The sequence below is a fragment of the Symphalangus syndactylus genome, chromosome 24 (genome assembly GCF_028878055.3).
Source record: "Symphalangus syndactylus isolate Jambi chromosome 24, NHGRI_mSymSyn1-v2.1_pri, whole genome shotgun sequence".
NCBI classification, from domain to species: domain Eukaryota; kingdom Metazoa; phylum Chordata; class Mammalia; order Primates; family Hylobatidae; genus Symphalangus; species Symphalangus syndactylus.
Window position 1 is genome coordinate 55,405,137 of NC_072446.2, and position 24,217 is coordinate 55,429,353.

The 24,217-nt window shown below is 38.8% G+C and overlaps 1 protein-coding gene across 5 annotated transcripts in view; it reads left to right on the forward strand.

Annotated features, from left to right (window-relative positions):
* The window catches only part of RALGAPA2 (Ral GTPase activating protein catalytic subunit alpha 2), a 337,491-nt gene that overhangs the window by 52,973 nt on the left and 260,301 nt on the right, over window positions 1-24,217 (forward strand). For all 5 annotated transcript variants that reach the window (XM_055265963.2, XM_063634225.1, XM_063634226.1 and 2 more), the window contains exons 4-8: window positions 7,506-7,563; window positions 17,554-17,597; window positions 20,256-20,433; window positions 21,234-21,349; window positions 23,632-23,770. In XM_055265963.2, the coding sequence (XP_055121938.1) occupies window positions 7,506-7,563; window positions 17,554-17,597; window positions 20,256-20,433; window positions 21,234-21,349; window positions 23,632-23,770 (535 nt within the window). The remainder of the gene's footprint in view (window positions 1-7,505; window positions 7,564-17,553; window positions 17,598-20,255; window positions 20,434-21,233; window positions 21,350-23,631; window positions 23,771-24,217) is intronic.

Consider the following 24,217-nt stretch of genomic DNA (forward strand, 5'->3'; position numbering starts at 1 on the left):
TCTCAACTATTTTAAGCAGTTTATATCCAGATTATTATTAATTTTATATTATTTTTCCCTCTTTAGTAGTTTATTGTAATGTTACCTGTTAGAGTGTTATTTTCTTTTTTACACATTTAAACAGGGCTAATACCTCAATAATTTCAAGAAAATGACAAACCCTGCATTTGGTTCTGCCTAAAGATCAACTGTACAGCACACAGGAGGTACATAATAACCTTTGTTCAACAAGAGTGGTGTTAGATGCAGACAGATTCTTGGGGTACCCACAAACCAAGTCATCTGGGAGGGAGGTGAGACATAGTCAGGCTGTCTCTACTGTCAGTACCCACAAAAGCAATTATTAGGGATTTCATTTTCCTTCTGAACACAGGAAAAAGATTTTATGCGTGATCATGAACACAGCCAAAACCCTAATGGGAGGTTCTTAAATACAAAACTTTCAAACTTTACTTTTCACTTTACTGTCAAACTTCATGAGGTTAGATGCCAGGTACTATAAGCTTTTGTATTCTCCATGACACTTTGAGCTTAATAAGGACTGCATAAATATCTACTTAAATAAAAAAAAAAGGCCTGTACTTTTGTATTATGCTCTTCCGATCAACTCTGCAATTCTCATATTTGCTGATACCTACATGTTAACTAGGAATGTTTAGGGAGAAACCTAAGAATGAACAAATCTGATCTCTGAGACAAGTCAGTCAACTAAGGAAACTAGAATTTTAAATAGGTTACCAGGAAGATAAATAAACATCACGATATAAATACAGGCATGAATGAACTATCAGGGCTCCATTAAAGCACTAAGAACTCACAGAGGCAAAAGTATCAATCTGTTTGATAGTCTTTTTTTTTTTTTTTTCCAAGACAGAGTCTTGCTCTGTTGCCCAGGCTGGAGTGCGGTGGTGCAATATCGGCTTACCACAACCTCCGCCTCCCAGGCTCAAGTGAGAGTAGCTGAAATTACAGGTGTGCATCATCACGGCCCCCGGCTGAGTTTTGTATTTTTAGTAGAGACTGGGTTTCACCATGTTGGCCAGGCTGGTCTCGAACTTCTGGCCTCAAAGTGTTCAGCCCACCTCAGCCTCCCAAAGTGCTAGGATAACAGGCATGAGCCACCGCACCCAGCCAATCTGTTTGATATTCTGTTTGTAGCTCTGTGAGCTGGTGAGATGGCTAGGGGTTCTCCCGGAATACCAGAAAGTGTAGTTGTACTATAGGGGATGCCCTGCTGGTCCAGGGACAACAGCTTTCCTCTTGCTGTTGCTCTGATTTTTGTCTTGTTCTGTTTTTTTTCTTCTCTCCATCTTTCTGTGTGCTGTTTTCTTCATTCTGAGCATGGTCCCCAGTGTCATCATCTTTCAAGATGTTTAACTTGTTCATCCTCTCGCCGCTGCTGTTGCCATTCAGATTATTTTATTATAATATTTTTAGGATGTTGTCTTATGTTAGTTGTTTTAGGAATATACTCTTTTTTATAGTCATATTAACTCCAATTATGTAAATATAGCTCACTATCATGGTGTTTAGAACCCCACTCCCTTGTTTTTGGATTATTTTGATTAATCTTTATATTTTCTGGAATGTGAATTGTGTAGGATATATTGAAGAAGGGAGGTATGTGGCTGATAGACTTTCAGTTCTAGAATAACTTTCTTTTAACTTTAAACATATAGCAGGTCCTCAAATAACATTTTGTTATAATGTTAATGAGAAAGTGTTCAAGGCAAATATTCTGTCTTCATGAAAGAGTTGAGTCATTGTAGTAAGAGACGAGTGGCCAGGCCTAAGACAGCAAATGATCAAGTTCCCCTCTCTATGGGTCTCCCTGGAAGCATCTGTGCAGCTGGGCTGCTATGCACATGGGTGCTTCTGAAATCAGACTATACTTGTAGCACAGGCATTCACAGAATGTTTTCTTTAAACCGAACTGTCCAGTTCTCATCATAAGTTTTCTGCATATTTATTACTCAAAAGGTCAAGTAACTAAGACCTCTGTTCTTTTAAACCAAATCTTCTGTTTTCTCCTCGGTCAGCATTTTCTTCACCCAGAGCTCTTCTGTCCTACAGCTAGTTTGGGGAAGGGTTGCTCCCCACACTCTGCTTTCAGATGTAACATGTTAGTTGGTCATTATTGTAGTTGATTACCTTCCCATGAGTTAGTATGTAGTATTTTCTTCATTCTTCACTGTCCTAGCTTTCTAAGTGGAATTGAAATCAAGTGTGAATCCACTGGGGCATGTTGCAGTCATCTGATAATAATTAAAAAATATTTCCCACACAAATCAGAAGACCAGCAGTTATAAAGTAGACTATAGCATCTTGTGTAGACTCCAGCGTACATTTCACATTATTCCTGGTCATGCAGTAGGTTCTGAAGAAAAAAGAACTATGGATAATCAGTTAAAAGAATGACAGATTCCCTGATGTGCTGATCAGTAGTAATACCTAATTTCGATTTCGAGTGTACTATAATGGATTACCATATAGATGCAGCTGAGCACTGAGCATTAAATAGAGCCGTGTGTTTTTCAGAAAAGTAATATTTATTCACACTGTGTGGCTTTCTTGATTTTTTTTTTTTTTTTGTATTTTACTCTCCAGTGAAACTACAAACAAGATGTCAATAGCTTATGTGGTATTCACAGCAGTATAGCTTAGAATATTGGCTGCAGTAGAAGAAATGCCAGATTGTATTTGCCCCAGTAAAGGTAGGCTTCATCTAGGGCTTTCTGAGGGACAGGCTTAGCATTTGGACATAGATAGTTGTGTTGGGCTTTATTTTTATTGACCTCATAGACTTTAAACAATGGCCCTTGCAATATTTGGGTACAAAAAGAAGCATCAGTGTGGGTAATGTTTCAGCCTTTGACTTGTTGTGTAAGATTTTGTCCATTTGGGAATATTCTTAGTAGCTCAGATATTAGGCATGCATTTCATATCCAAACCTTTTTGAGTGTTTTTAAAGTCCATCCATTTTGTGAATCTGAAAACTTACCCGAAAGTGATGATAATGATAGGCTTGACCTCAGAATAAGTTGGAAATTACTTTTGTGGCAGACTGACAGTATCTAAGCATGTAGATATACATCGTCTTGCTGTATTCTGTGTTTTTCTTTGTTGTGTGCTAACAAAAGAAAACGAAATCAAGAAGACCAATATGTATTTTGGAAAACTAAAAAGCATGATTTTCACTGCCAAATTAGTTTCCTGACTAAATTAAAGATCTGAAGAACAGTGGGTATATCAAGCATTCATCTAATCTAAGATCTATTCTGAATCTTTACTTTTCTCAGCATTTCCTATATGAAATGTTTAAGTGGCAAGATGGGATCAGAATATGACCCTGGGATGTAGCTGGGCTGCCAGGTCCCTTAAAGGAGAATGGGTGAGATAATAGGACACCAAGTCACTGCTGTGCCATTTGCCCAGGCACAGTGAACTGCATGGAAGGAAGCACAGAAAGCATGGGGAGAACTCAGTGGGACCAGGCTTCCATCAGCGTGAGGTAGCAGCCAGCTGTTGAGAAACTGCCAGTAGAGAAGCCATGTCTCTCAAGTAGGGGGCCCGTCTGTTAGAACTTCAGCTTTCCAATGTGATGAGAATATTCTAATTAATAATTTGAAGATTATTGTGGCACACATAGAGATGGGCTGTACATATGCCTCTTCAAGAAAGAATGTGCTGCCCAGCTACAAAAGTGGCATTAGCTGATGGTTTCTAGCTCTTCACACCTTTGGCTTTCCATCCTTGGTCATACTCTTTGCATCATGGCCCCAAGCCAGTAACTGCCAGAGGCAGTTGTACAAGGGCCTCGCCATTTCTGGTCACACTGGACTCCTTTCATCTTTGCTCTGGAGCTTCCACTAGGCTGTCAGAGATTTATCAGCTCTGCCTCGTGGTCTGAGGCTCCTTTGTCCAATCTTGCTGCCGTCTTTTCCCTTTCACAGGTGTTAGTCCTCAGTAGGCCATTTGTACTCCTGTCTCCTCCATTGCAGCACGTTTTCCAGAAAACTCGCCTTGCTATTATCATTAATTTTTTATCAAAGATACAAAATTGGGGTCTATAGTAAATTTTTCTGTTAAGAGGAAGTTTGAGTTAAAGAACCAGAGGATCTAACTTAGATGCAGGTGCAGGCTTGTCTTCATCTCTTGAGTCTGGTGATCCCCAGGCCATCTCCAGATTGTGTTCATTTGTGGCCCTAGAATTGCTCAATTGGCCTGGCAGCCTAACTCCTGAGACCCTCATTCTTTTTCTCAGTTCCAGAGTCTTTGCATTTCTTGTTCTAATCTCTTTGCTTGTGATCTTTTTCCTGTAGGTTGTAACCCAGCTTGGGTTCTTGATCCTATGTGCCCATGGGGATGTTTGAGTTTAGGTTCTGTTGGTAAGACAGTGCTCACGTGGGTTCTTATTAAGATATTCTGTAGAGAGCTGTTTTACTTATTCTGGTTCCCTTTTAATGTAATGTAACTTGACATAACAACCCAGTTTTTATATTTAGCTCCTTTTTTTGTGTTATTCATTTAAAATTAATGTTAGAGCATATTGCAAGGGGAAGACTTATTTTGATTTTTTTCCCTTGAAACAGCCAATTTACTTCTGTACAATTTATAGATGGATCTGTCATGCCTGGCATTTGGTGTCTGGCTTACAAAGGTTGCGTGTTCTCAAGGCAAGAGATTAATAGTGAGCTCACTTTATTTAATATTGAAGTCATTTTGTTATGTGACATTAATTTCCCCACATTTTCTAATATGTTTAACTTTTTAGAACTAGTTGTGCATATAAATACTCTTAAATGTTTCTAATCTTTATAATAAATAAGCATACAAATAGCTGGCATATCAAAGATTCCTCCTGGGATTCGAGCACATTAGCCTCTGGCTTTTGCTTTACCTTGATTTTACCTTCTTAGCAGAGCTCCCTTAGCTCCTGGATACCTCCAGAGCTTCATCTTATCTTATTTTAAACTCTCTCAAAAGAGAGCTCTCATATACACACAGCTTCAGCCACTGCCTGTATCTGTTACCATCCAAATCCTGCCTCTGTACTCCAGACCCATTTACACATTTGCCTAGAAGAATGTTTCCAGTAAGGTCATCCTTTGACACCTCAAATGGCAGGATGTCCAGAATCAAACTTGATAGCTTATTCTCCTTGGGTCTAAGATTGCATCTGGATTTGATCTCTCGGATAAAGGTGTTGCCATCTACAAAGCCACTGGGAGCCATGGAGACCTCCATTTACTACAGCCCCTCTACCCACTTACCCTGACAATTTTATCTCCTGCATATCACTATTATATGTTCTCTTTACCTGGCCGGCCTTGGTCCAGGCCTTCTTATTTCTCCTCTGAAATTCTACCATTGCCTCTCTTTAGTGATTGTGTCTGCCTCCCCTCTCAGCTGCTTCCAGTTCACCTCCAGCTGAAACCCATTCAGGGACCACACTGCTCCCATGAGGACATTAAGCCCCCAGCCTCGCCTGCCTCTCCAGGCCCATCTCCTCCCCTTCTCACTGCCTACCAGCCAAACTGACCCTCCTGCTGCTGTGGTTCCTGTAAGGCATCAAGCTGTCTTTGCCTTCTAGCATTCTCCCATGGTCTTCCTTCTGTCCCTATCCACTAGGCAAATTTAATTCATCTTCTAAGTCTCAGCTCAAGTGTCCTCATTTCCAGGAAGCATTCCATGAAGCCCCTGCTGAGGTGAAGCCCTTTCCCCCTTACTTCTGTAATATTTCGTGCAAACGTCTGTCAAGGTTTTTTTTTTTTAAATTTTTTTTTTGCTAAATGATATTCTTTAACATCTCTCTTGCCCACTATTCATGAAATCTTGGAAGGATTACATATTTCATTTATATTTATTTTATTTTTCAAGAGTGAAGTCTGTTGTCTGGTGTGTAGGTGTTTTTCACTCAATGGGATTTGGAATGCATGTGGGTGTGTTTTGTTAGAATTATCATGTAGTAACATTAGATATGAGATACCTTTCAGAGTTATGGGCTTGAAAGATAAGGTGACTTGAATAGACCTTCTCAAAAGAATACATAGATACATTTGGCCAACAAGTTTATGAAAAAATGTTTGACATCACTAATCATCAGGAAAATGCAAATTAAGATCACAATGAGATGTCATCTCACACCTGTTAGAATTACTATTATCAAAAAGATGACAGGTAACAAGTGTTGGTGAGGATGTAGAGAAAAGGAAATGCTGATATACTGTTGGTGGGAGTGTAAATTAGTGCAGCCATTATGGAGAATAGTATGGAAGTTCCTCAAAAAAACTAGAAATAAAATTACCATATGCCCCAGCAATTCCACTTCTGGCTTTATGTCCCAAGGAATTAAAATCAGTATGCAGAAGAGATATCTGCACTCCCGTGTTTATTGCAGCATTATTCACAGTAGTTGAGATACGGAAACAACCTAAGTGTCCATCAGTGAATGAATGGATATAGAAAATGTGGTATGAATACACAGTGAAATACTATTCAGCCTTATAAAAGGAAATGCTGTGATTTGTGACAACATGGTTGAACCTGGAGGACATTGTTGCCAAGTGAAATAAGCCAGGCACAGAAAGATACTGCATGGGGCTGGGTGTGGTAGCTCACGCATGTAATCCAAGCACTTTGGGAGGCTGAGGTGGGTGAATCCTGGGGTCAGGAGTTCGAGACCAGCCTGGCCAACATGGCGAAACCCCCGTCTCTACTAAAAATACAAATATTAGCTGGGCGTAGTGGCAGGCACCTGTAATCCCAGCCACTTGGGAGACTCAGGCAGGAGAATCACTTGAACCATGGAGGCAGAGGTTGCAGTGAGCTGAAATCACGCCAGTGCGCACCAGCCTGGGTGACAGAGTGAGACTTTGTCTCAAAGAAAAAAAAGAAAGATACTGCGTGATCTCATATATATGGAATCTACAAAAGTCAAATTTGTAAAAGTTTGGGGATATTCTTAACTATAATTCTAAAACTTAATAGTTTTTTCGGCCATTAATTTCATGAAATTCTTGCCACCAATTTCATTTTCTTGTCTCACTGAGTTGTTTACAGTCTCATTCTCTTTGTTTTCACATTTCTTCCCAATCTTGTTCTTTGTCCAGAGGCTAATAATGATTATAATGAAAATGGGAAGGAGATGGTGAAAAAGAAGAAACCTGGGTAATCTGTCATTTGGGAAATTTTTATTTCAATACTTAAGAAATGGCTATTATTTAATTAAGATAAAAATAACATTTTAGGTTTTTTCTTGTTTTCTTTTGGAGGGAATTAAACTTGAGACAGTGATCTCTTTAAAACATTCAGGTAAGAAAGCTTGCCTGGGGCAAGTGAAAGAAACTGTCTCATAGGAATACAGCATGAAGTGCAGTATTTATGTTATTGTAAATAGTTTCCTTTTCCTCTTCTAGAACTTACCTATAGTAAGTAATATGGGCCTGTCATGAAAATGTGTAATTTCATTTGTTGTTTATTTTCTTTATATCTTTTTTTGATAGAAAATACTGCAGTTTCTACCTGAACGAATTTTCTTTCGATGGCATTACCAGAGTATAGGTAAGAACAATTAAAAATTTTTTAGTAATATGAATTTCTTCCAGTTGAATTTTCAGTAATGTTTTATATAATTGATATCATCAAGATAGCTTATAGAAAGGAATATTAATAAGAGTATGGTATTATGGTCATGAAAACCAAGACAAGTTCAACCCTGACTTTGGAGATGAATATGTCTATCTCTTCCTCTGTGTGTTCCTTAGAGTATAGTTCATAGGCCAGCAGCATAAGCCTCACCCAGAAGCTTGTTAGAGATGCAGAATCTCAGGCCCCAGCCAGACCTCCTGAATCACAGTAGTGTTTATATATATATATATTTTTTTTTTTTTTTTTTTTTTTTTGAGATGGAGTCTTGCTCTGTCGCCCAGGCTTGAGTGCAGTGTTGTGTTCTCGGCTCACTGCAACCTCCGCCTCCCGAGTTCAAGTGATTCTCCTGCCTCAGCCTCCCGAGTAGCTGGGATTACAGGCATGTGCCACCATGCCCGGCTGATTTTTTTTTTGTGTTTTTAGTAGAGATGGGGTTTCACCATGTTGGCCAGGCTGTCTCGAACTCCTGGCCTCAAGCGATCCACCCGCCTCGGCTTCCCAAAGTGCTGGGATTATAGGTGTAAGCCACCGTGCCCGGCCAAGAGAATTCTTGTTCTTTAAGCCTGTATCATTGACTGAAAATTATTCTCTTTGAATGCTTTAGGATGTGGCATTGAGAGGAAACTTGAAATAAAGCAAGTTACCACAGTTGCCTTTTCTGTCCAGCTTTTAACATCTAACATCTCATCCCACTTGAATATACACAGCACAGCTGGAGTAAATCTGGGAAATCAATTGTGAATGCTGCCTTCTGTTTTAAACAGTGTCTCCTTTAATCCCCTGCCTTACCAGAGTCTAGCATTTCCTACAAGTTTTCTTACTTACCAGATGATTGTATTTGTGGAGAGTGTGACCTTATAATGGAATCTAACTCTGTTTGATCATTCATTCATTCGAATATTTGTTGCGGGAGAGACATTTGTGTGCAAAGTTCTGGGACAGAATCTAAGAATGTATCACCATTCTTGTATTGTATAGGCCTTTTGCCCAGTCAGGGGATAGATGAGCAAAATAATTACAGCAAAATTGTCTCTATGAAAGAAGTGTGATGATAACAAAAAAGAAAAGTTGAATAATTCTGTTCAGAGGAATTGAGGAAGGCTTCAAGAGAGGTAACTTTGATCTGAGCCTTGAAAGATGAACAGATGCAGTGTGGAAAGGGTTTTCTGGGTGGGAGATCAATATGTACAAAATTGTGGAACCTGAAAGAATGCAACATGATTAGTGTATATTCCAAAATTCCGAATCCTAAATTTCATTTAGGATTATTTATGTGAAAATTGAATTGACTCTTATAGAAACTGAATTATTTGAAGTTATATGTTCTTAATTTAAAAAAGTGTATATGTCAATTGAACCAAATATGTAAATCATTACTTTAAGATAGTGCCTTTATCTTTAAATATTTCAAATACACAAAGAAAGTTTTCCTTTAAATTTTAGAGAGTTCTCCATTGCATTTCTGCTTGAGACTTCCAGCTTGTGTTTTTAAATTAAAGTAAAAATAAAAATTTAAATGTAAGGTATAATCTAAAGAGACATCATGGGGATTCGTGGTGCTCCATGGTACCGTAGGAATGGCTGACAATGAGAAATAACTGCATGCAGTATTTTTTATCTGTGCTACATATAATCCTTCTTCAATTTTGTTTATATCATTTGTATGAAAACTATACTCATTTTCTTTAGATAGCACTTTAGAATGTCTGAAGATTAGTAGGCTCTTCACAGCATGAATAAACTTATTAGGACTGTGTGTGAAAATTAATTTGCATTTGTGTTGTGAAACTATGTGTCTAATAGTCAGTGTGTGTTATTATTTTAATTCTGCCTAATACCGCATAAACTGGTTAAAATTGCTGGTACAAGTAGCTTTTTACCCAGTTTGGCAGCATCTTAGCAAGAACAATGACTGGGGGCCTCAGACTCCTCAACTGAGATTGCCAAATACTGGGTTTCCTGAGCCATGTAATAGCAGTATGTGTTGTTTATCTGGTGTGCAGAACAAGCTGTTGCTGTAAAGTGGTCAGAATGAATAATATTTCAGAATGCTGAAATATGGGCATTTGCATGTAAAATTATCCACGTTTATTACTGATGCTTATATATTTACAGTCAAACAGGCTCTTTTCAGACAAATATATTTTTGCATGATAATCATATTGGGTGGAAATTGGTGTTGACACAGGTCCACATTTCTTCTACAGTGACCTTTACTAGATGTGCTTTGGAATCAGGCATCGTCAGATTTTAGAATGACAATGTGGTGCGTTGATGTACAATGAAGCAAATAAATTAGAACATCAAGACAATCTTAACATAACACTTCCAGTGGTCTGGGCAGCGCCTTCTCCTCCCGGCCCCAACTAAGCAAGTTATTATTCCTATAGCTTAAGATAAGAATATGTACCATTAGTGGAATATCTACACACACGATAGCCTTATTTGGGTGTTGCAGGCATATGAATTCAGATTAGATTCTGTCCACTAATGACTTACACAGAAGAACTTCAGTTTTCCTATAATCTTTTGGATTTTGAAATGGTCCATAAGAGATTATGGATTTGTAATTATATGCATATATACCTCACTGTACCTATTGAATTATTTCCAGTTTATTTGGATTTTTAAAACTGTTACCATTAGTCAGTCCAGGTCTTAACTGAGTTGTTGTAGAAACTTAGAAACTATAGGGAAATACCAGGTATCAAAGGAAAGGAATATGCTTTAAATATGTCCTCAGCATTGGCATCCTGACTTTTACAAAACCTCTGAGTCTTGGGCAAGGAGGGGCCTTCTCACCAACCAGTGTCTGATATTCTAGGTAGCAAATATTCCTTACCTACTAGGGAGAACACTCCTATACTAATGTCTTACTAATTAAATGTTACTGCAGCTGGTGGGGGACAAAGTATTCTGAAATGTTGGGTTAAAACCTTGAAGTTGTGGTTATACACCACTGATGCAGTATGCTTCTTGTCCCGCACTGCAAATGACAGTGTCTCTAAGCAGAGAAACCTAAAATAGGGCAACTGCTGTATGCTATGAGTCTCAAAAGCCACATTTTATCCTGAGAAGGAAGAAAATAATTTGAAACATCAACCACCACAGTGCTTGAAGTCTGTTTCTTATCATGTCATCTTATTTTGTCTGTAGAAAACAGAGACATTCTATTTCTCTTAAAACTGCTTTTAAAGGGAAGAGATAGTCTGCGGTTTCTCTTTGTTTTGGTTTTTAATGGCTGGCTCCTTGCTTTAAATCGTTGAATGAGGAAACATATTTGAACTCGTAAGTTTTGCAGTGTGAAATGAACATGGGTTCGTTATTCCATCTGGAGGTATTTCTTCAAGTGATGTTTGTAGAGCAAGATGACCAGGGGAGTGGTTGGCACAATACTCATGAGCTCTGCATTGTATGCTAATATACAACTCAACTATTTGTAAATTTCCATTACTGACTGCGAAAGAAAAAATTGTTTATCAAATTTTTTCTGAAGTCATTTTTTAGGCCAGTAAATCATGGTGGATAAAGGTGACTGCTTGACATCTCATTTCTGGGCAATAATTAGAACTGATAGAGAGTGAGGCAATGGCAAAGAATGGCACTGGCAGCAAACCAGGGATATTTGGTATAAGGGCAGGCTGCGCGTCGTCAACACAGGACTTAAGTTATATGTGTGTTCACTTTAAGAAGGCTTACTGCTCTGGAGCCTCTAGAAGGCAAGTTTCCTATCTCATTCAGTGTACTCAATAATTATTTGTCAGGTAGGCAGAGGGATATATTTTGTATTAGAGATGTTTTATGTAAAAAATGTTAAAAATGAATAATCCCTAGGTTTAAAGGAGTGGGGTTCAGTTATTGGAAAATTCACATATGTGCAATACCTCATATGTTTTTTATGGGTCATTATTAAATCTAGTTTGTTCACCTAGGTTTTTTATATGCATAGTGTAAAAACCAAGGGCCTAACTAAGCTGAAAATTCGTTTTTTGCTTTTTAAGTGTATTCCAGGCTTTGTGCCTGGGACTAACCAGTGGCCCCACATTGCCTGGGATGTGAACATAGCCTCTGACCAGTCTCATTTCTCAAGGTCCCTGCTGCCCACTGGGTCCTAACTTTTCCTTGGGAGCCTGAGTCTGGCAGCTTTCCCTGGTCCCCTCATTCAGACCATACCATACCTCACTCTTCCTGAGAGAGCAGGGTTTCCCTGTGCACTTCAGACAGGACTCCCTCAGAAGTGCATCACAGCCAGGCTGGGTGAAATCAGGGACCCCACATGCCTCCATGTTCAGCAGGAGATGTCTGGAACTAATGCCCCTGGTAGCTTAGGGGCCAACTCACCTGGTGTTTTTCCATGCCCTCTCAGGGTGCTTTTACCATTACTGCTCTGTGCTTCTTCCCCTCCCAGGCACTTCTTTGTGTTTTGCCCTCTGGGGGGTCCTCTTCTTGCGTTAAACAATAGCCCTGAAACCTCAGCCTCTTTCTTTCACCTCCCTGACCACCTGAAACCTGACTTTTGTCTGAAGCTCCTCTGTCTCTCTCAGGAGTGGGGGTGAGATCATGGTCTTTCTTTTCTCCCATGCCAATTCTAGACATCAGCCACCATTCCCCCTGTGGAAACCTCTGTCCCTTTTACATGCTACCTTCTACCTCCTGGTTGCTGCCATATCTTTTGACCCCCTGCTCACTTGCCTTCCCCCCTATCCCCCATGGCTTTGTTCTCTCCTAGCCCTTTTCCTTCATGCCAAGTTACCCATCAGCCCCCACCCCAATCCTCTGTGCCTCAGTGGCTTCAGACACTGATCTCTGTCTGACCACGTCCTCCATTCTCCTGATCTTTGACCCAATCACTTCCAGGTCGCCTGATCTTTTTTTTCTTATATTAAAAAAAAATATATTTATGGGGGGTGGTTAACAATTTATACGCAGTAAATTACATATATTTAAAATGCACATTTTGATAAGTTTTGACATAGGTATACACATATGAAATCATTACTACCATCAAGATAATGAACATAGGTACTACCCCCGAAAGTTTCCTCATCCCCCTTGGTAATCCCGCTCTCCCATCTTTCTCACCTCATCCCCCAGTCCCTAGGCAACCATTGATCTGCCTTTCTGGCCCTTGTAGACTAGCTTGCGTTTTCTAGAGTCTTACATAAGTGGAATCATGAAGTAGGTACTCTTCTTCGTTCGGCTTTTTTCACTTGGCATACTTATTTTAGGGTTTATTTATATTATTTCATGAATTAATAGTTCATTCCTTCTTATTTCTGAGTAGTACAGTATTCCATTGTGTGGATATATCATAATCCCATAATTTATTCACGTACTGATGATCATTTGGATTGTTTCTAGCATCTGGGGCTATTATAAGTAAAGCTACTATAAACATTTATGCTCAAGTCCTTGTGTGAACATACGATTTCCTGTCTCTTGGGAGTGGAATGGCTGAACCATGTAACAGTGTATGTTTAACTACTAGACTGTTTTCCAAAGTGGGTTGTACCATTTTATATTCCTACCAGCAGCGTAAGAGCTCCACTTACTCCACGTTCTCTTCAACATTTGTTATGATCAGTCTTTTTATTTTAGTGATAGCGGTATCTCATTGACTAATAATAATAATCTTAAGCATCTTTTTATGTGCTTATTTGCCATTTCTTTGTCTTCTTTGGTGAAGTTCAAATCTATTGCCCATTAAAAAAAATCTCAGATAGATGCCTTGGAAATATTTTCTCCCCATTTCTGGCTTGTCTTTTCATTCCCTTAATAGTGTCTTTGGAAAAGTTGAAGTTTTTAATTTTTAAGAAATCCAGTTAATCAGTTTTTTCTTTTATGGATTGTGCTTTTGGTGTCATGTGTAACAAATGTTTGCCTAACCCAAAGTCACAAAGATCTTCTATGTTTTCATATAGCAGTTCTATAGTTTAGGTCTTTGATCCATTTTGAGCTAATTTATGTTAATTTCAAATTTTTAGTGGAATGCTGGTTCCTCATGCTTAGTGTGGATCTTGTAGTGCCAGTTCTCTGTTCCTATTCCACTGGCCTCTTCTAGCAGGCTTGGCATACCATTAGCCCAGAGGGAGTTTCTCCCTTTCTTGCTCCTTGTTTGATGCTGATGGTGTACTGCATTGTGTGTAATTTGGTTTGAAGCATGATATTGAGAAGGAGGTTTTAAAAAATTAAAACTATATAAGAAAAGATTTCATAATGTTAAAGTTTTAGGTTAGAAATATCTGTATGATCTCCTGGCCTTAAAAATATTATTAAAAGATCTTTCAAAGATTGTTACTTGTTCAAAGAGAAATTGTCAAATGTGACAATTTTTACAATCTAAAATGAGAAGCAAAGAAATAGATTTTGAAAATATTATTGATGAATTTGCTTTCTTCAGAGCCAGGAAAGTAATACTATAATACGTTTTTTGTTATAAATAAAATATTTAATGCTGTGAGTTTTAATACATCCAATTTTACATTTTTCAGCTACTTTAATGTTCTGTAAAAGAAAAAAAACATTAAAAATACATAGAAACACACATACAGAAGTATACCCTTTTTCCTTTCCCTCTGGTTCCTATATGGTTCAGTGGAACATTAGTATTTAAAGATTTAATATTGTTCATTATGGATTCTTTGCATTTTTAAAATGCAATTTTAAAAAACCATTGCATGAAAATATTTATCTTGATTAATGAGTTTTTTGGTATCCCTTAAATTTTTTTCAGAATCTACACTCTTCTCTCACTAGTCACAGCCCTGTTTTTACTGCCTCTTCAGAAGTAGTAAGACTTACATTCAAAGGATATATATGGCTAAAATGTAGTAAAAGTTAGCCAATAGAAATTAGAAATTCATAGAATCAGCCCAAGTAATTAGATCTTATTTACTTATTCTTTCAGTTATTCCCGTGGTCAATAAAGTGGCAACCAGTAGGGTTGATGAAGCACAGAAGAGGTGGGGTGGGTATAATTATAGTTTGGATAAGAAGTTTAAAAATCCAAACAGGCATGACATATATAGAGGAACTTAAAAATTAAAACAAAATGGGAAATGACTAGATAATGTTAAAGTAGAAATATCTTTGTGAACTTAAGGCCTTAAAAAATACCTACAGAGGGCTGGGCGCAGTGGCTCACACCTGTAATCTCAGGACTTTGGGAGGCCAAGGCGGGCGGATCACCATATGGTGAAACCCCGTGTCTACTAAAATACAAAAAATTAGCCAGGCATGGTGTTGCGTGCCTGTAGTCTTAGCTACTCGGGAGGCTGGAGAATGAGAATCACTTGAGCCTTAGAGGCAGAGGTTGCAGTAAGCTGAAATTGTGCCACTGCACTCCAGTTTGGGCTACAGAGTGAGACCCCATCTCAAAAAAAAAAAAAAAAAAAAAAGCCCTACAGAGGCCAAGCAGGGTTCTCAGCTACTTATTACCAGTCCTCATGCTATGTGCCTCCACTGCACAAGTTTTTCTTGCTTATATTTTTTTTTATTATTGAAAAAGAGTTCCTTAGAGAATAGCTGATTCCCTGTCCTGTGGGGAAAATGTGCTTACCACATACCGGGCTCTGTTCTGTGCATTTATATATATTAACTCGTTTAAATCTCACTGTCAGTTGTCTGATAGGTACTATTGTCACCCCATTTTACAGATGAGAAAACTCAGGCATAGTGAGATGAAGTTACTAACTTAGGTTACAGTTAATAAATGCAGAACCTAGATTTGAACCCTAGCAGTCTAGCTTCTGAATCTGACTTATAACTGCTAAGCTGTACTGCTTCCCATGTACAAACGAGTTTTTCAATACAACAGAATAGACTAGATCAAATACATATTTATTAGTTTTCTGTTGCTGCTGTAACAAATCACCAGATAAATTTTAAAAAGCTTGGGACCATTGACCAATATGGGTCATGTGTTCTATATGTCTGCATGTAATGCCCTTTCTATATGTATTTTTCTCCTCTGTGTGTAAGGAACAGTGGTTATAGGCATCTGTAGGTAGTGCAAATACTTAAAAAACAACACCAACGGCCGGGTGCGGTGGCTCACACCTGTAATCCCAGCACTTTGGGAGGCCGAGGTGGGTGGATTGCCTGAGCTCAGGAGTTCGAGATCAGCCTGGCTAACACGGTGAAACTCCGTTTCTACTAAAATACAAAAAATAGCCTGGCATGGTGGTATGCACCTGTAATCCCAGCTACTCGGGAGGCTGAGGCAGGAGAATTGCTAGAACCCAGGAGGTGGAGGTTGCAGTGAGCCGAGATCGTGCCACTGCACTCCAGCCTGAGTGACAGAGCGAGACTGTGTCTCAAAATAAATAAATAAATAAAGCACCACCACCACCAAAAACAAGCCAGACCCATCTTAAGAAGGGGAAGGACTAACACGCACCAATGGTCACACACAATGGCCAGGAGAAAGTATTTCCAAGAATATGTTGCAAGATGATGGATTAGCCAGATGACTGGAAAGAGAACTGTCTGTGCAGACTTTATCATTAGGTTTCCTGGGAGGTTTAGTATCTGTTGGCTCTGCCAGCCACCATGAGGTCCTCATAAGGTGTAATGAAGCAGATGTTAAACTGACATAAAACAAGCTGTCCAAGAATGGATGAACATGGGGACAAAGAACAAGGCCCGAGGTTGAGGAAAGGTGTGGGCTAGATGGACACTTGAACCTTAGCTGTGACAGAGAGAGCCAGCCTAGTAAATTCTGGCTCTAGACCAAAAATTACTGGATACAGTTTGGTGAAGGGAGAAGTTGGGGAAGGGGAGACACTTTCGCTTCCTTCACTCAAGCACGAATATTAGTTATTTAAGTGCTAGAACCTAGTCTGAGTCATGATGATGTGTTTCCTCCAAGCCCTAGTGTTAGGTGTTATGAACAGTAGAATCGTTCTAAAAGGTTCCTTCGGATTGCCAGTGATTTTGTTCTGGCTAATGAACTTCTAAAGAGTATGCATTTAATTATTATATATGTATTTATCTATGTAGCTGTGGCTCATATCAGTTGCCAAAACACTGACTCTCTTGTTAGAGGAGCTCTATGAAATTCATTGGTGGAGTAAATATGATTTGATATCTAATTGTTAAAGAGCTATCACAAACTTTTCATCAGAGGATCTGAGTAATTTTTTTCTTAAAAGATCTGAAATTTGACTGAGAGGAAAGTTCTCTTGCCTCAGATTTTCAGTATATTTCTGTTTTAAAAGGTCATCTCCTTTTTTGAGGTTAAGATCCCGTTTTAGAGGCTACATAAGATATTTAGGTGGGGTTGCCATCTCCACACTGAGGTCATGAATACATTTATAGAAGACTTAGTAATAGTGTTCCATCCTCCTAAGAGAAGCTTTTCTCATTCTAGTGGGCTGCAGCACCAAAGTTTTTGTAGTTGACTGGAGTTCCGAGTCAGCGTTGATTCTGCCTCCTTGACAGTGACCAAAGCGCTCTGCTAGAGGATTTATTGAGGGACCGAACCCCATAAATGTGGTTGTCATTGCCAGGAGAGAAACATGCCATTCTGAGTATTTGTAAAATGTTCTTGTAAAAATGTTTTGTGGGCAGTTGTTTTACATTATTTTTACCTTTAGAGATTTAAAAAAAAAAGCATCCATTTTATGCATGACAAGAGATATATGCACATAATCCACTGTGGGCATTTGGCTTACCTTAATATCAATCATTTTGACTGTTTTAAAAGAATTCTGAAGAGATACATAAAGTACTTTTATCTTGAAAACGTCTTTCCCTCTGTGACATTGCTTTGCTTCTGAAGGTCAACCTTCTTCCTTTTATTTTTAAAAAGTATATTTTTGTCATAAGTATGCATTTTCTTAAAATAGATCTTTGATATGCATTTATATACTCTATTTATAATTCATTATTTTAAACTTTCAGGCTCAACTTTAAAGAAGCTTCTACACACTGGAAATTCTATTAAGGTATTTATTTTATCGTGTAATGGCATTTTTTATTACTCTTAAATTTGTTAATGCCACAAAGTAACAATGTTAGGGCATTTTGGAAAAAAAGATCTTTAGAAACCACTTGACTTAGTTTTAATTTTTAATTGAGAAATTATATTGTTAGGGTTTTGTTCTTACATCATAACTTATTGTGAGAGACATTTTAAATAGTATTAGGAGAAAATGGGTTGGGCTTCAGAGTTTAGAGTTCTGAGTTCTAATTCTGATTCTGCTGGGTATGGGTGGGGACCATGGGCAAGGCACTGACTGCTCCAGTTTTATCATCAGAAAAAGGAAGGGCAATCGCCCTCTAAGCTTCAGAGCTCACATGCTTGATTCTGTCCATCTTGGTAACCTGGTTGTTAAAATTATAGTTGCCTCTAATTAATTTTACTAATTATGAGAGCCATTGTGGGAGAAAAGAACAACAGGGTCTCACTCTTGAATATTTATTTGTGGCAGATTTATAGGTTAAAATTGGTTTATTTTGAAATGGATATGTCTTTTATTATAACATATACATCTTGATGCTGAGATAAGATTACCCTAAAACATAAGTGGCAGAAAAAATTCAGCCTGGGATGAATATTTTATGAAAGGTAGTTCATTTGGAGTTAATTAAGTTGTGCGAATGCCTTTAATAAGCTAATATATTGGTTGTTTTACATTGGCTTAAACAATCACAGCCTCTTAAAACTTGATATGTTAACTGTTTCTCACATGTTGGAAAAAAACGAAGTGAGTTATTCCTAGCCTCACTGTAGATTCTATATTTTGTCTCTCTTATTTTAAGGAAATAGGCTTATAGTTAAAACCCATCAGGTTATTAATCTCATGTTTATAATTACCCTTATTTATATTTAGTTCTCTTAAATACAGTTAACATATAAAAATTGGAGACTTGTGATAGAATTTCATAGAAACTTCCCTCTTGTTCAATTAAATATAATTTGATCTAGATATACATAGAGCTGGCCAGGCACAGTGGCTCACGCCTGTAACCCCAGCACTTTGGGAGGCAGAAGCAGGCAGATTGCCTGAGGTCAGGAGTTCGAGACCAGCCTGGCCAACATGGTGAAACCCATCTCTACTAAAAATACAAAAATTATCCGGGCATGGTGGCATACACCTATAGTCTCAGCTACTCGGGAGGCTGAGGCAGGAGAATTGCTTCCACCCAGGAGGCAGAGGTTGCAGTGTGCTGAGATCATGCCACTGCCCTCCAGCCTGGGCAACAGGGTGAAACTCCATCCCCCCACCCCCTCCCAAAAAAAGAAAAAGATATACGTAGAGCCTTCCATTCTCTTCTCTTCTTTTCTCTTCTCTTCTCTTCTCTTCTCTTCTCTTCTCTTCTCTTCTCCTCTCTTCTCCCTCCCCTCCCCTCCTGTCCCCTCCCCTCTCCTCTCTTCTCGGTCTGATGGCTGAATAGTAATGTTACCAGTCATTTTACCTGCTTGGGAGAGGAGAACAGGTGTGAGTGGGCATGGAGGTTTGTGCAGAACAGTGGTGGAGTCCAGGAGTGTGTTTGGAAGTACACTGTGAGTTTTCCCCGTTAATGGGGCAGCACTGTCACCAGCTGGGGTGTCTTTCCTAGTGTATTTTGGCTTCTATTGGGAGTCAGCAGAATATTTTTATTTATTTATTTTGGCTCTTCTCCACTTTTTGGTTTGGTTTTCTGGCAAAGCCTTGTGTTTGACTTGCAATATTCTTGCTCTGGTGGAGTCAGCACGACCTTGAATTAATTGAAAGGAGATAAGGCAGTCACTCCAGTTGCTGGCATTTGGAGCTCACTACATCTTTCAGCTGCATGTGACATTTTTTCAACCTCTTTTGCTTATTTTTTTTATTGACATAATCTTTTCAGTCATTTAGGAATACAGAAATTGAGGGACATGTGCTTTTGAGTTCTAGGAATGGGATAAATTTGAAGTGTAAAGAAAGAAAAAGGACACATCTCCCTATGTTGATGTTTTCTACAGTGTGATGCCTGCAATTCAGAGCATGGCAAAGATGTTGGAGAAATAGAATAGGGACATAAGGTATAAGGAGAGCTGCCCTGTCTCATTGAGGTTATTTAGCTCCATGTCTTCTGATTCTCAAGAACATTATCAACATGGCATATTATAGTGATAGCACATGTAAATTTGGAGGGAGATTATCTTTGTCATTGTTTTTATGGATAATTGAGGCCGTGGGTAATGTTGCCTTACAGAATAAGATACCATTAACAGGAAACACTTACATAGTGCTTACTGGGAGTCAGCCATTGTGTTATTTGGTTTACATATGTTAACTCAGTCTTTATCATAGCCTTTTGTGGTAAATGCCTTATCATCCTTATTTTACAGATGGGGAGACTAAGGCATGGAGAAGTTAAGTGGTTCTCCATGGGTCCCAGCTAGAAAGTGGCAGAGCTTACATTTGAACCCAGGCACTTTGGCTCCAGAACCCGGGCTTTTAACTCTTGTGCTGTTTTACAGCATCTTTGCTTATTTGTCACTAAGTGAAGAACTTGGTTTACTACTTAACACACCTTTAACTTGTAGTTTTTCTTTCTCAAGACTGATGCTACATTGTAATGCATTTCTGTAAATACATGTGTTTCATTTTCATTGTTTTTAATTTTGTTTTTAGATAAGATGTGAAGGAATCAGGCTGTTTCTTCTGTGGCTTCAAGCACTTCAGACAAACTGTGCAGAAGAGCAGGTGCTGATTTTTGCTTGCCTGGTGCCTGGTTTCCCAGCAGTCGTGTCATCCAGGGGCCCTTGCACACTGGAGACACTCATCAATCCCAGCCCTAGTGTAGCTGATGGTAAGTTATGTTAGCAGATCTCCTATGTTGAAATTACTCTTGAACTTACATTGAGGAATTCTTACTTTTTCATTTTCTTGAGCAGAAATCCTGATAGAGTTTGAAGAGGAATTATTCCCCTTTCATATTCACTGTAGATTCTTACATAACTTAGAATAAAAAGACTTGGAGCTTATTTTATATGAAATGATGACAGGAGAAATGTACTGAGGTGATGGAAGCAGGAATAGGAGGGGACAGATGTTGGCAGTAGCAGGAAGTAGAGACACATGGGAAGTCTGGACTGGTTTTCTGGCTGTTAATGAGATTAAACTCCACCATCCAAAGCTATTGTTTTTATTGTTCTTATCACTATTGTTCATAAGTGGACATTCATCTGCTCACCAGGATCTTATTCTGCCACTGTATTTTCCTGCAGCATCTATGGAAGGACAGTAGTGGCCTCATGGGACTATTAATGGTGGTCATTTGTGTCCTGTGAGTTTTCAAGGAACTTGCCTGTTGGGACCATTGATTTATTACTGTATATTGCGTTATTGCTCAGTGACTGGCATTTGATCTCGGGCTGACCAAAGCAGAATTTGAATGGGAAAGAATGATGCAGCAGGAGAAGGCGCTTCGTGGGCATCTGGGCTGTGTTTCCAGGCCCTTTATGCACACTGCCCTGGAGTGTGCTCCTCAGTGTGAGCAGCTTCAGTGGATGGAGAGATGTATTTTAATAGAGACCATTTTTAAAACCCTAAATTCTGTTTAAAATTTAACTTTGGTGAATGAGCTCTCATCATTTTCTGTCCTTTCAGTAAAGATATATCCAGAAGAAATCACTCCACTCCTGCCAGCCATATCGGGGGAGAAGATTGCTGAAGACCAAACCTGCTTTTTTCTTCAAATACTGTTGAAGTATATGGTTATTCAGGTCAGAGAAAAATTGTGACTATTTCAGTGATGGGTTTATTCTCAGCAGAAAGAGGAAATATTGCCTCTTTTCTCTCTGTGTATCTATGTTTTTTCCTCTTTCTTTTTCTTTGAGGTGATTTTATGTGATATTTCAGCAAATGCAGAGTTTGTACCATTTTTTAGGTCACTTCAGCAAGACCAGCTGTATGTACTATTTTGTCAGTGTGTTTAAACCATTTTTCTCTCTTTACTCCTTTCCTACCCCTAATCTCTATGCTTGCAAGACGGGTTGAAGGAGGAGGCGGGCCCAGAGGCTGAACAGGTGGACAGGAATAGGCAGAGCAGACCAGGGGATCTGAAGGGAAGCACATGGAGCGATCTCCTTGTGCCATTGGCACAGGCCTCCTTTATGCCATGTATTATTTTTTCTCATATGCACCAATTGCATACAGAACTGAAGTAACTGGTTTATGATATTAATAGATTTGTGACTTCTGGTCTAGATTTCTGAATAATAGTTAGAATAAAATGTACTGATTCTTTTTTCTCAGCAAATACTTCTCTTGTCCTTGAGTTCATCCTGGGTATTGTCCAGTATCTGTCTTCCCCTTCACAACTGAGTTGTTGAAGTAATAATCTCTACTGAGTTCACATCCTCATTCATGTTCTTTTGACACCCACTGTTAGCTGCCTTCTGCCCTGTCACTGCTAAAGTGGCAAGCCCCAAACCACAAGGGTTCTAGGGTCAGCCCAGAAGGAGGGCACACTTCAGGTTTTGCTCTCCTTGTTCTTTGAGGGGATTTGACTACCCCTCCTTTATGAGATTCTCTCCTTTTCTGATATTTTCTCTGGCAATTCTCCTCCCTTCCTTTCACTCCTTTCTAGTTTTCTTTAGGGAACTGTGCTTTTCTCTGCTGTCTCTCAAGATTCAGTACTTGGCTGCTCTTTCTGAATACTCAGCAATTTTGTCCCCTTTCCTTGCCCCTTTCCGTTTAGCCAGCAACAGAAACACAGGACTTCAAAATCCTGAGAACCTGACTGGGGCATGCTTTCGTATTCTGGAAACTCCACATTTGAAATCTAATGGCCCATTCTAGATGCATCTCAAATGCCAGCTGTTCAGAAGTGTTTGGACATTCAATTTATCCTGGAAAATCAACAGAGTATCCAGAACTTGTGTCGGGGGCCTTGGGTTCTCATTCTAGGTGTGTCACTAATGAGTTGTGTGACCTCAGATAAGGTGGATGGAATTGATATAGGATAGAGGTTTGCATGCAGACTGTGAACTTCCGAATTGTGTGCAGAGTTTTAGGTGCATATCTGTGCCTCCCTTCTGCCTTCTTTTCTGTCGATTGAGATGAGTTCTCAGAGCACAGCTTTTGGCAGGTTATGGATTCTGAGTCCCGCTGCCCCTGTGGTAGCCAAAGCATCTCATCCCTTTACCTCAGGTGCTGCACAAATTTCATTTTCTAAGTGAGCATGTCAGAAAGGAGGTTGGGAAGCCCTGCTTCAGAGTGCTTTGTGATCTAACAAGCATCAGGAACCACCGACAGGTCTTCTCTAAGGGCCGTGTTTCCCTAAGTCATGTCGGGGGGTGACTGCACTTGTGTAACCAGGCTGTCCTCCTGGCTCCTGAGAGGTGGTCCCAGCTATTGAGCAGTTTTGGAGTGCTCCCACTATGCAAACACTGATGGGTTTTTGAGGGGGAGGATATTATCTCAACACTAGGAAAGATTTAAACTTCATCCATAGTGGACTGGCATGCCTGGTTTATCGTAGCCTTTGAATTTTTTAATACGGAGAATGCATTTTCCAAGATTCCATGGCTTTTGCCTTTTGATATTGATTTTACATGTAGGTAACATTGGATGAAATTCTTGAGAGGGATTGTTTTTTTAATTTCTATTTATTGTAAATGGCCTTTTTCTGAGTTTAGAAAAAAGCACCTGATTGTTTGTGACTAAATATTTTAAAGGCACAAAGAATGTTAGATAATTACAAAAAACGTAGAGAAAAAATATGGGCATGATACATTACAGCATGTTGTAAAAGATATGATATCATTGAGCAATTTGGTTCTAAGTAAAAATGCTGTTTTTAACATAGTTATGGTTTTGTTTTGAAGTATTCATTCCTGCCATCTTTTGAGCTTCGTTATTATTTCATTACATGATTGTCAATATTATTTGTCATTTTTTACATTTAGGTTAGGAATTTTAGTAACATAACAACACTTCAGTTTAGTATATGTTAATTTGAAATATAAATATACATATGTTCTTTTCCACATATTATCCAAAGGCTGCGAGCTTGGAGTGGAAGAATAAGGAGAATCAAGATACTGGTTTTAAATTTCTTTTTACATTGTTTCGAAAGTATTATCTTCCTCATTTATTTCCATCATTTACTAAGTTAACAAACATCTACAAACCTGTACTTGGTAAGTACTGTTGGAGCCGTGTATAGAGGATATCCAAAGGAAAGCAATGCAGTCTCTTTCAAAGTGACCTTTGATTATTTTAAAGTAAAATAGTCATTTTATTTTTGTATTGAATGGTAACTTCATTATTAAATGTTTAAAGTTTCTTAATAAGTGATTTTAATTATTTGTACCAACCAAGATATACCTCAGCTCACAGCAGTAAAAGGGAACCGTGGCTCCTATACTCAGAAATAATTTGAAATGTATTTATGATATTTTTGGTATAATTACATTGTCTTCTTTTAATGTAAAAATCTCTGCATTTCCTAAAGTCCTTCCTTGTGGGTGGTGGGGTATGGTGACCTCAGGCTTTGCTCCGTGACTGGAGGCCAGCCCAAGGTAAACAGCTGCCATTGTATGCCTTTTATTTTATGCTGGGTCCTGCATCCAGCAGCTACTACTGAC